The 12,997-nt window shown below is 41.6% G+C and overlaps 1 protein-coding gene across 14 annotated transcripts in view; it reads left to right on the forward strand.

Moving 5' to 3' along the window:
- Nucleotides 1-12,997, forward strand: part of SIPA1L2 (signal induced proliferation associated 1 like 2) — a 231,018-nt gene that overhangs the window by 195,442 nt on the left and 22,579 nt on the right. For all 14 annotated transcript variants that reach the window (XM_077998594.1, XM_077998606.1, XM_028849678.2 and 11 more), the window contains 3 exons: nucleotides 610-834; nucleotides 4,494-4,647; nucleotides 7,257-7,476. In XM_077998594.1, the coding sequence (XP_077854720.1) occupies nucleotides 610-834; nucleotides 4,494-4,647; nucleotides 7,257-7,476 (599 nt within the window). The remainder of the gene's footprint in view (nucleotides 1-609; nucleotides 835-4,493; nucleotides 4,648-7,256; nucleotides 7,477-12,997) is intronic.

The raw sequence follows: 12,997 nt of genomic DNA on the forward strand, positions 1-12,997 counted from the left end.
CGTGCAGCAGGGGTTTATTGTATGTGTGCCCATGCAGTAGAATTGCTGTATCGTAAGCTCTGCAGGTGCACACACCTTCATAGGTAATGCTCAAACCGTTTCATGCACTTTTTACTCCCACCAGCAGTAGGAACGTACCCACTGCCCCGGTTCTTACTAACACTGGGTCACTGGGTGTTGTCAGGCATTCCCATTTTTGCCTGTCTGGTGAGTATGTAATGGTATTCCATTACGGTTTGCATTGGCATTTCCCTGGAGACAACTTGAGTTTGACCACCGTCTCCGGCAAACATATTCACCATTTGAGTTTGTTCTCTTTTGAAGCATCAGTTTAGGAATGTTGCCCATATTTCTATCAGATTTCCCCAGCCACGTTTTTAACATCCTTCCTGCCACAGGCATACAACTTGGACGTGAATAACCTTAGCCTATGTAAAATGAGGCTTCCTAGCAAGCTCCATGGTAGAAAGAAGGCTCCATCTGCCTCACTGGGCCCGATTTTGCTCTCGGAGAAAGACTTGAGTAAAGCCTGGTGGCTCTGAATTTGGCCGTGTGCCAGCACTGCTGAAATCAGATGGTATTGCAGCTTTTGTCTGTTTTTCTCTTCAGTGGTTCTCACCATTCAGGAAGCCCTTCGGCTCACTGTTCAAAAAATAGTGGGTCTCTGGATTCATCCAAAGTCTACATCGTGTCTCACAGCAGTGGACAGCAGGTTCCCGGGTCCATGTCCAAGCCCTACCACAGACAAGGGGCAGTGAACAAATATGTCATCGGCTGGAAGAAATCAGAAGGCAGCCCACCGCCCGAGGAGCCTGAAGTGACTGAATGTCCCGGGTAAGGTGGTTGGCTGTTCTTCTCTGGTCAGCCTGGTTCACTGTAGGGATTGACTAAGCAAATGTATTTTCCTCCCAAAGGAAATACATTTACTAAAGAAGAATAATCTAAAAACATCTTTCTTAAACTCTTTAAATGATGATTATATTTCTCTATAATAAATTCTTCTCTTGATTTTTACATTAAAAAAATGAAAAGAAATCTGTGTTCTTTGCTTTTATATTCAAATCTGCCTGCAATCGAAAAGTCATGGTAACATGTTACTGATGGTGTGAGTATAGAGTCTCTATAAATACACAAGGTCAAAGGCAGTTCGAATTCCCACGGAGTCCTGTGTGTTTCTTAAAGTTGCCGTGTAAGTGACATCCTAAAAGAAGAAGTATTTTTCTTAATTTTAGCATGACTTCCAATTTTCCTTTTAGTTGTTAGGTTTGAGGTTGGGGGCGGTGGTGGGCACGTAGGGAAGGATGCTTTGTATCTGTTTGAAAAAGAAAAGATTTAAAAATACTGGTAACCCATCTTACAACACTTGTGAAGACTATGCTGATGCCTCTGTGAAGAGACAGGTAAAGAAATTGCATTTTAAGAATGCAGAGCAAGGCTGGTTGGGGCTAACGAACTGTTTGCTTATTTCGTAAAGAAACTTAACAGAATACTCGTGCTAAATTACCAGGTCTGTGTGCTCTGCTGTACCTGCCTGCAGTAGCGTCATCAGGCGTGTGGTGCCGAGCATGACATGCACCCACTCTGGGATGGCTCTTTAGAGAGAACCTCTAGATTTTGCACTTTGCCAGTGAACTAGTATCACCTTTTTCTCTTAAAAAAATGATCCTATGTCTTAAATACAGCTGATACGATTCTGCCTTCTAAATTAAAAATTCTTTTAGTGCTTAAATTGAACATGGAATCTTTTGTTAAAAAAATCATGTCAGTCATTGCAAATGGCTTATTTAGGAAGGAATTTCATAGTGGTAACTGGCCCTTTTTATTATAAACGAAAATGTTAGAATGATACATTGGTATTTCTAATAAGAGTCTTCTCAGTGCTTCACAGGAATTCATTCCAAACCTTTTTTAAGTTCTATGAAATATTTTTAGAAGCATTTTATATGTCGCCGTAGTACTATATTTAGGCGAAAGACACTTGGAAAGTCAGGGAAGTGTGAAAGGAGCCCATTTGGACAGTTTTCATGCAAAAGCCTGGGGTTTATGCATTTCCACACACTGGTTTGATGGCGCTAATGCTCAGTGAGAGCGAGGCAGTGTCAGGAATGAGGTGAGAAGGGGGTTTGCGTCTCTGAGTCACAGGTTGTGTGCGCACTAGAGGAGACTGAGATTGTGTCTCCGCTGGACCTCCCCACCTGAGGTCCCCTATGGTGTGGAAGGGCAAACGGCAGTCCTCACACATGTTTTTGGGTGCACCTGGCAGGGGAGGGGCTGTAGAAGTTCTTCCGTCCTAACTTGCATTTTATGGGGCAGATTTGAGCTCAAACTGGTTATCGCAAGAGGCCAGTGCTGGGATTTGAGACCAGGGCTCCTGGTCAGTGTGCGGGCTCATCCTGGCACATGGAGCAGGCGCCCCAGGCCCTGCCCAGTAACACAGTGTTTCTAAGGCAAGGCAATCATACAGGACTGCACTAACTAGATTTGAAGTTTTATCAAAACAGTGTTTTACTGGATCATTGAAAGATTTGCCTAGAAAACAGTCAGCCAAGTACATCATATTTTTAGTGCCTCATTGTGCACTGAAGAACAAATCAGTTGTGCTCTCCAGAAGTTTCACATAGACCGGTGATTTCTCAAAATCATATTGTGGAAGCCCTACTGTTAATTTTGTTAGTAATATTGTCTTACATTTTTAAATAATATAAGCAAATGAGCCGTTCTGTCTCAGGCTTCTGTGCACCCATTCATGCTCTTCCCTCTGCCTTAATGCCCTTTGTGAGTTTCTGAGCCTGACCAGCACCCTCCCAAAGGGAATTGTTCTCTGCACCCGCTAGCCCAGTACTTCCTCCAGTGACTTCACGCTTGATGGGTCATCTCAGCCTGCAGAGCACACACACCACATACCTACCACATGCACACACACCCGGACTGGGGTTTCTGTGCAAGCCCCATGTCCTGCTTACCTCACTCCTCATAGTGGCTGGCACAGAGTAAACCCTTGGAACATATTTATGACATGTCATTGGATAATTTCTTTAAATTACTAGTTTAGCAGAGAAAGCTAGCGATTTTTATGGAAACACATATAGAAACTAGAACAGCACATCATCATCGTAATTATGATATAATATTTTTATCCATGCAGTTATTGGTAGGACCTGGGTTTTTTTCCCCGCATCTTCCCCAAAACACATAGGGCGTGGAGCTCTTGAGCACCACCTAACTCACCTCAGGATCAAATGTTGGGCGCTTCTTGGATGCAGTCTTGGTAAAAACTACATTGTTTTGTTTTCCTTATGTGACTTTTATGCAAAAGCCTTCCAGCGTCCTGGATTCTTCTTGAAGCTCCCCCCATTTTCATGTCATGCCATCCCACAAACCAACTAAATCTTCAGTAATGTTTTAAAAGTTAAGAAAAGCTTCTTCTTCTTTTTTTTTTTTTTTTTTTTACAGCCTCTGTTTGTTCATGTTGTAACTGTAGCTTGTGCTTCAAGAACTGAGAGGTACAGGGAAACCTGTCCTACCTCGGGAACAAAGCCATAGAGGATTTTAGAGAAATCCTTCTGAATTTTGAGCATGTTTGTGTATGTTTCTTATTCTAGTAATTTCCCAGTGAGCTGTCATACAGTGACAAGATAGCCTAGCTTTTGAAATAGAGAGTCATCTTGGAGGCACACAGCAATAACATTCAGGTTGTCCTCCAGCTCACTGCTGTGGGCTATGAATTCCTCGAGTGTTATGTTTCAGGTTGTGTGGCAAAGACCGTTTGCCTCCACTGACAGTACAGCCACTGACTGTTTACTGTGTCTTCAGGAATATTTGGTTGCTCAGCTTGTATTTTCAGAGTAAACCTTTTTAGAATGACTCCCCAGTTTTCTCCCTGAAAAAGAGCTAAAAACAGTAATTCAGCTTGACACTCTTTCGTCATCTGTCAATACATTTTTATATACTGATAATTAAGGGAGACAGCTACTTTATTTATCCAAACAGCTTTGTGAAATTGCTGATAATAAAACATGCTTCGCACACACATGAATTGATCAGTCTTAAACCCCAGGCTCCCTCGGGTGGCTTCCTCTCTGTTGCCTGGGTGCCATCGGGGCTCTGGTTGTCCAGCCGCGAGAGCACACAAGGGTTGTATCAAAAGACGTATGACAATCTCTGATGAATTATTGAAACTGTGTTTTCTGATACAGATTAGGAAAGGGAAAACACAGCCATATTTTAAAAGTTGGCTATGTATTTTTTTCATCCTGGGCGATCTGATTTGTGTCTGAATTATTCAGGAATCTAACTTTGTAGTTGAGCTCATTTCACAAATGTGACATGGCGTGGGAATTTGGAGCAAATGCAGCAAAAGTGAACTGACTTTAAAGACCTAAGAATTGTTTGTATGCATTTGTGGTTGCTGAAACTGGTTACTAGGTTTTAATTCTTACCACTACAGGCACTTTACAAATAGGCTTAATTTCCGTTCTGATTGTTTTCAACAGGATGTATAGTGAGATGGATGTCATGTCCACAGCAGCTCAGCATCAGACAGTAGTGGGAGATGCCGTTGCAGAGACTCAACATGTTCTGTCTAAAGAAGATTTTCTGAAATTGATGCTTCCTGACAGCCCCTTAGTGGAGGAGGGGCGAAGAAAGGTTAGTGACTTACGGAGCTTTGAAGTTACCAGAAAAGCTGAAAACAAAAAAAAAGTCTAAAGGAAACTCAAGGGTTTCCAGAGTACTCCCACATGCTTCATCTCTCATGACCCTACCAACGACTCACTGCACATAGTTGACTGTTGTCAATTTTGATTCTATCAGTATGTAAAGGGAGCCTGGGAGAGGTTAAGAAGGCTGTTTTTAAAATCTCAGATAGAGCTAAAAGTCAGGCTGGCCTAGCCTCAAATCCTGGCTCCAGCAATGATTAGCTACATGACTTTATGCAAGTGACTTGGCCTCTTGACCTCAGTGCTCTCATCTGAAAAAAAGGAGATCATAATAATTGAATTGTGAAGTTACAGTGAAGATAAGAAGTCATGTGAGAAGAGCCCGGTACAGCTCCTGGACAGAACTGGTGATCGTGAACAGTAGCTGTTAAAATTCACACCGCCTGACTTTCGTTCCAGACCTCTAGCCTCTGCTCCAAGCTATCTGTTCTGAAATGTAGTCCTGTTCCAGAAGTGGAGTGGAGTTAGACAGCACACTGCTGGGCATTTTAAACAGGGTTGGAACTTGCACACTGCCGTTTAGAGATATGCAGAAATTATAGAGAAGGCCATGCTTAAATCTTATAAACCACAACCCCAAGTTCAATGGCATACCTTTGTCATTCACAATGTAGTACTCCCTCGATAATGTTAGCTTGCTTATTGGCTTTAGTTTCATTATTATTACAATCTCTTAAGCCACTTTGCTAAACAATTCAAAGTACTAAAAAGGACTTAATAAAGGCGATTTAGCCCAATCACCCCTTTTAGCAAGTAACTGAGGCCCCAGATGGTGAAATGTGAACTCTTCATAAATACTTGGTGCCAGAGTCAGCAACTGAGTCCTTGTCTGTCACTTCTAATCCAGCACTCCCTCTTGTTCATGTGAAAAGGAAAAGGAAATCAGGTATTGCCATACTGACCATGATCAGGGTAAACTGCAGGTCTTTGTACTTCTGTCTTCCCTATAGTAAAACAATTCCGCAATTAACCTAATTGTGTTTTTAGAACAACACTCTAATTAGACACTACTGCAAAGCTGCTTTAATCTAATATGCCTGTAATCAAGTTCTGAAGAACCTGCTGGTGGTGTGTGAGGAGGGAATCCCATAAGAACTCCATCAGAATGAGTCTTTTCTAAAAACTTGTATCGAGTCATGTACATGATACTGTATAAGCTTGGATGCAAAGGCAGACTGTTGTACAGAGAGTGTACACAGCTTTTCTTTCTGGAGGGTTAAACTTCTTGACATGTGTTTTTTCTTCTAAGACAAATCACCTTCTTTTCATGATGTAAATTTAACTTTGTAGCTCACACACATTCCAGTTACCATTCATCAGTTGGAAAGACTTGACAGAATGGAAGGAACACATACAATAGGAATATTTTTAGACTTACTGCTACATTCATAAATGTAAATAGCCGTTTCTTTGTTTGATGTGAACATTCTGGCTTTTACTATTGTTTACCTAAAAGGAATGTGGTTCAGTATGCAAAGGAAGTAGTTGAAAATTCAAATTTGATTTAACTTTTCTTGAGTATTCGACCACTCATTTCTTTAGTAAGAATTTTTCTTACCCTATCTGTAATTAAACACCACAATAATTTTAATGGTTCATTTAAGTCTGGTTATGATCCATTATTGTAACTCAATTTTCAACAGTTATACAGACTTTGGCAAGTGATACCTTTTTTTTTTTTTTTTTTGAGACAGAGTCTCGCTCTGTCGCTCGGGCTGGAGTACAGTGGCACGATCTCTGCCCACTGCAAGTTCCGCCTCCCGGGTTCACGCCATGCTTCTGCCCCAGCCTCCCAAGTAGCTGGGATTATAGGCGCCCACCACCACGCCCAGCTAATTTTTTGTATTTTAGTAGAGATGGGGTTTCACCGTGTTAGCCAGGATGGTCTCAATCTCCTGCCCCTTGTGATCCACCCTCCTCGGCCTCCCAAAGTGCTGGGATTACAGGCGTGAGCCACCGTGCCTGACCGCAAGTGATACTTTTAAGTGGACAGTAAGACTTTAGTGGACTGCTGCTGTTTTTTTGAAACATGTTTATGCGGCCTACAAAGCTTCAGTGTTCAAAATTAGTCTTATTATTACTTGGATTAGATTGAACCTCACATGTAGTTGATTGGTAGAGAAATTGCCTAATATTACAATGTAGTCATTTCAAATTAAAATCAAACCAGTATTATGTGTGACTTTGAATAACTATTGCCTTAAATGGCAACCTTATATAATTCCAGGAACTCTCACTGCTATAAGGTTATGGAGGTTTTATTTAACATTTCAGAGTTAATAAAGCTGTGCATGTCTAAGTCATGACGATATTTCATAGAATGTCAAAGGAGGAAAACATAAAATCTAATAACTACATCCAAGCCCTGGTGCATTTGCCTTGATCAACTGCTTGCCGCGTTTGGCATTCCTGAGCTGAGAGAGAAAACTCAAAGAGGCTATCACAATAGTATGTGAAACCACTGGACTTAGTCAAACAAGCCCCGTGCATTCGTTTTGTTAATGTCTGTTCCCTCCTCTCACCTTGTTTAAACCCTAGTTTTCTTTCTATGGGAACCTGTCTCCAAGGAGGTCGCTTTACCGCACGCTGTCGGACGAGAGCATCTGCAGCAACAGGAGGGGGTCCTCCTTTGGCAGTTCCCGGAGTTCCATGCTTGACCAAGCACTGCCCAACGACATTCTGTTCAGCACCACCCCACCCTACCACAGCACGCTGCCTCCGCGGACCCACCCCGCACCCAGCATGGGGAGCCTGAGAAGTAAGTGAGAGGCTGGCTGATCGCACAACTCCTGCCTCACTGGGCTCTGAGGGTGGCGTGATTTGGGAGTTTGTTTTTGTTTTTATTCAATGTGTATTATTTGGTGTTTTTCTTTTAAATAATTTTCAAATATAAAAGCCCCAGAGTGCCAGAGTGGACATTTTGAAAAAGTTAGGTAACACTACCTATTTTGAAAGCAACTGAGAAACTCATATTAGATATTTCTGTCAAGTCCAATAGTGACTTCTGCATCATATCTCAACTATCATATCTATAAAGGAAAAGAATGTCTAAAGCCTGATTTTAAAAAAAAAGGAAAGAAAAGTCCGATGTAAGGAGTGGGTTTTCGAGTGGGTAGACAGCAAGGAGGGACGTCTGCTTTTCTAGCCTTCAGTTTCTTTTTGCAGTTCAGTACTGGAGATGGGGAGGTGGCACATGTGCCTCGGGAGACCTGGCTCGTACACTGGGCTTTACCCGTGGGCGGCTTTGTGTTCCTGTGCAGATGACGTGTGTTCTCTTGTGTCCCCGCTTACTTCAATTTACTAGTCACAGGTCAACCTGATGATTTCTAGACGATTTTCCTTCAAATCCTAAAAATCTTTGATTTTTACATAGTGTCAAGTCTTCATTAATGTCAGTTTTTAAGGGCACTTTTTATATGTTAACCTTATTTCCTTTATACATAGTTATTTCTTATTGTACAGAAAGAATGGGAATTTAATCAGAAATATATTCATTGGCAAGTTTTTTTTTCATTTCATCACAGAAAATATCTTTAGAACCAATTCAAACTTCATAATACAATTAGAAGTCCCAGGCTAAACGAAATCAAAGTTCTAATAATGTATCTAGTATTTAACATAATTGGAAATGAACTTTATCTCATAAAATTCTTAATATATTTCTTTCTTTTTTTTTTTTTTTTTTTTTTTGAGACAGAGTCTCTCTCTGTCGCCCAGGCTGGAGTGCAGTGACACGATCTTGGCTCACTGCAAGCTCTGCCTCCCGGGTTCACACTATTCTCCTGTCTCAGCCTCCTGAGTAGCTGGGACTACAGGTACCTGCCACCACACCTGGCTAATTTTTTGTATTTTTAGTAGAGATGGGGTTTCACAGTGTTATCCAGGATGGTCTCGATCTGACCTCGTGATCTGCCCACCTTGGCCTCCCAAAGTGCTGGCATTACAGGCATGAGCCACCGTGCCTGGCCTAATCTATTTCTTTAAGTAACATAATTACCTGCCGGTTATAAAGAGTCCATTTACCTAAAATGAAGAAACCTTGACAACCACGTGAAAGGTCAGACAGACCTAGGCCACTGTCCTAATATTTCTCCAGCTGTTTTCCCTTTTTTGTAAAGAGGTAACTTTAATGTCCTCTTAAAAGCTTTTGTAAAACCAGTAAACTCTATTTTCCTCCAAACATTAGTTCATTTACAGTGTTTGAAGTGTGCTTGTGAACTCTTCGTGGTGCGTGTGTTATGTTTGTCTTACGTTCTACCCTTCATTTTGTTTCCATGTGAAAGATATATGTCCTTTTTTTTTTAGCTTCACTTAAAAAAAAAATAGACTTTTTAGAGCAGTTTTAGGTTCACACCAAAAAGTACAGGGATTTTCCGTATACCTCCCCCAACACGTTTTCCCCGTGCCTTCAAAGAGTGGCAGTGGTACATGTGTTACAATCGATGAACCTATATGCACGGGTCGTTATCACCCAAAGGCCCTGGTTTACATTAGGGTTCGTTCTTGGTGGTGTACATTCTATGGGTTTCTACAAATGTGTAAGATGACATGTATCCGCTATTACAGTATCATTCAGAGTAGTTACACTGCCCTAAAACTCCTCTGTGCTCTGCCTGTTCTTCGCTCCCTCCCCTTTAGTTCCTGGCAACCACCAATCTTTTTACCATTTCCATTGTTTTGCCTTTTCTAGAATGTTGTATAGTTGGAATCACACAGTGTGCAGCCTTTTCAGACTGGCCTCTTCTACTTAGTAATAAGCATTCAGCTTCCTCCATGTCTTTTCTTGGTTTGATAGCTCATTTCTTTTTACAGCTGAATAATATTGCATCATCTAGATGTACTGTAGTTTATTTATCTAGTCATATACTGGAGAACTGTGTCCTTTTTTAATGTGTTCAAAGGCACAATTAGGAAACAGTCAGGTTTACACTGTTCATTCACTGTCCTAGTTGAAAACTGCCTTACTTGTCTTCATTTTTACTTCTCTAGAAAAAGCACTAGGAGTTTTCCTTGCCATTTGCTGTTCTTTAAAGAAACCTTCTTGTTTGGTGATACATCTCCTCCAATAGCTATACTTAAGAAACTACTCAGAAAATGTTCTCTAGGCTTGATGGATGAACTAACAACATGTAAATCAGAAAGCTGGAGGTAATTTGTATTGAAGTCTATTCCCCTAAAAACTTCTGATTTCCAACCCCCCTGTCCATGGAAAGTTTAAGCTTCTAGACTCTAGTTGTATGGAGGCCTCTGGTTCCCTGGCCTTCTGACTGCCACAATCGCCTATATGATTATAGATGCTCCTTGACTTACGCTGGGGCCATGTCCAGATAAACCCACCATAAGTTGAAAATATTGTAAGTTGACCATGTATATGGTCACCTAACCTACTGAACATCATAGCATTTCCTAGCCTACCTTAAACATGCTCAGCACACTTGCATTAGCAAAATCATCTTGCAACACAGTCCATCATACAGTATCAGTTATTTACCCACGGAATCTCGTGACTGACTGGGAGCTGTGGCTCACTGCCACGGTTCAGCATTGCGACAGAGTGTCATACCACATATCACTAGCCAGGGAAAAGTTCTAAATTCAGAATTTGAATTATGATTTCTACCGAGTATGTATCACTTTTGCACCATTAAGATCTACTCAAGACAGGTTTTAATAATCCTCCTTTCATGGTTTCTGGCCATTCTGTAGACCCTCTCTAAGAAGATACCACTCTTTAAGAATAGTTTGACAGTCAAAAACTAGAGCAGCCCAGAAAGCTGAAATGTGAGTGTTAATGCCCAGAAGATGTCTTTGAGCGAGAAATGAGGAATATTTGAAGGTGCCCAGCAGTTTCTCTTAGTTTCTCAGAGAGACATAGCTTCACTTTAAAACTTGGAGCAGAGTTTGGTTCCAGATGGTTTTAAATTGCTGTGTAGATAGAGTTGGGCAGAAAACTCAGAAAGCGCAGATACTCTTCTTTTAAACTTTAAAACATAGAGCATTCCTAGGGGAAAGAGAATCTTTCACCAGGAGAGACTCAATCAGATTTTGTATGTAATGTGGAAGGAGGGCTGCAGGGCAAAGCACCAGTAACTGCCCATCTCTTCCCAGTGAATATTGGAAGACCTCATCTCTGCACCTTTTCTACATGTAATTATCATGGTCACAGGCTTCTCTTTCCGGTATTTTTAGCTTTTAAAAGTTACAGATTTGAATCTGTCTCAATCTTCTCTTGAGACTAAGATCTTAATCTTCATACTTAAGCTCATTTTGGATGTAATTCATGTCATGATTCATCTATATTTCCTGTGGAGTCACTGAAAAATGCTGTATCTTTATGTCTTCAACTTGGAGGTGTGCAAATATCACCTAATCCAGCAGTTGAGAATATTTCTGAAACATTTCTGCCTTGCTTTTAGGACCTTTGTTTTTGTCATTGGTAGATTGCAGAAGAAAATTTATTTAAGAGCCCAGATGGGGGAAAAAAAAAAAAATGAGAGTGGGCTTTTGAACACACAGTTCACAGGCCGGATAACCAGTGACACTGAATAGCAGTCATATTTTCCTTTTCTTCGTTGGCAGGTAGACACCTGGGTTCATTCGGCACAGTCCCAAACATTGGCAGGCTCACCGGCTTAAAGATCATTTTTTGTTTTTTTAATGGAACAGAGATCAAAACTCTGAAATCTTCTTTTGAGAATGGACTAATGAGAATTCTTAGATTTCAAAAATGAAAATAGAGAATAATTATGTGTGGTTTCAAATCCTATAGTTCTGACCTACGCACATCACAAAGAATGCCCCTTGAAGTTAAAAAGTGGGAGGGTGAGAGAGTTTAGAATAAATAAAATAAACTGGTATTTTAGTTATAATGTAATAGTTGCACGTGTTGCTTCAGACCACACGTGTAGCCTCAGTGGTTTTGTGTTGTAGATGATAAGGACTACCAACCACCAGAAGAAGAATTCTTTGCCAAGGGTGGCATGGCAAGGTGTCCATCCACCTGCAAACAGGGTTTTGACTATTCAGTATTTGACTGCGCAGTATTATTCAGTGTAATACTTCTTTCTCTTTTTTCAAATGTCCTCAGTCTTCCCTGTAATAAACATTGGTTTCTGAAAAGTGTAGTTGTGAAACCTCAGATATCTGACCGCCAGGAAATGCTGTTGGGAAGCTCCTTGGCATTTATAATAATAGCAATAAACTCAGACTCAGTAAAGATGGTTACTGTGATTTCAGGTTTTGGGTAAACAGACAGGCAGCCACAAGATCAATGTCGCAAGCCAGAGCAGGTGCGCAGGCAGTGGTTCCCTGATATTACCCCCATTTCAGTATTCATGAGTCTCTTGAAAGGCTGACTTAGGTCCGTATGCAACATGGGCAGTAAGAATTATGAGCACAGAGAAGCATCTTCTCCAGAAGTGAGGTAGGATGGAATCTACCCAACTGTGCCCAAAAAATGCTTTCAAGACAGTGTCCTCCCCTCGCTCCTGTTTTTTAACTCATCCTGAGAATTCCCAGGAAGTATTATGGGTATGAACTAAATTCAGTTACTATTGTTTTCTACTCACTAAATGTCTCATCTTTGACATTAGTATGTGACACCATATGCAAAATCGGTTCAGGTTTCCATTTGGAAAAACTCTGTGAGAAACTTGTTATGCCAGGAGGTCACCGTGCTCCATGTGGGGAGCCTGCAAATGGGTCCCACACTTGTGCCACCCCCTTTCCTGGACTGGCACCTGGGAGCGAGCCAGCCACCCAACTGAAGAGGTCACGGTCTTGTCTTAATTGGCCAGAAGAGTTGTTTGGGCTCCTGAGGCTTGCGAGAGCTGGATTTAAAACAACAGGCTTTGATACCTGAGGCAAATGGTGCCTTTCATATAAAACCGTACAACTGAGGAGACAAGACGGTTCCAGCCACTGTGGCATCACAAAGCATAGGTGATCAATTGCCCGTGCCCCTCCAGGTCTGCACTGTGTATACCTTTTTTTTGAGACGGACTTTTGCTCTTGTTGCCCAGGCTGGAGTGCAGTGGTACGATCTCAGCTCACTGCAACTGCCACCTCTCTGGTTTAAGCGATTCTCCTGCCTCAGCCTCCCAAGTAGCTGGGATTACAGGCATGTGCCACCACACCTGGCTAATTTTTTGTATTTTTAGTAGAAACAGGGTTTCACCATGTTCGCCAGGTTGGTCTTGAACTCCCGACCTCAGGTGATCTGCCCACCCCAGCCTCCCAAAGTGCTGGGATTACAGGTGTGAGCCAACGTACTCAGCCAG

This window comes from Macaca mulatta, chromosome 1 (assembly GCF_049350105.2).
Source record: "Macaca mulatta isolate MMU2019108-1 chromosome 1, T2T-MMU8v2.0, whole genome shotgun sequence".
In the NCBI taxonomy this organism is placed as follows: domain Eukaryota; kingdom Metazoa; phylum Chordata; class Mammalia; order Primates; family Cercopithecidae; genus Macaca; species Macaca mulatta.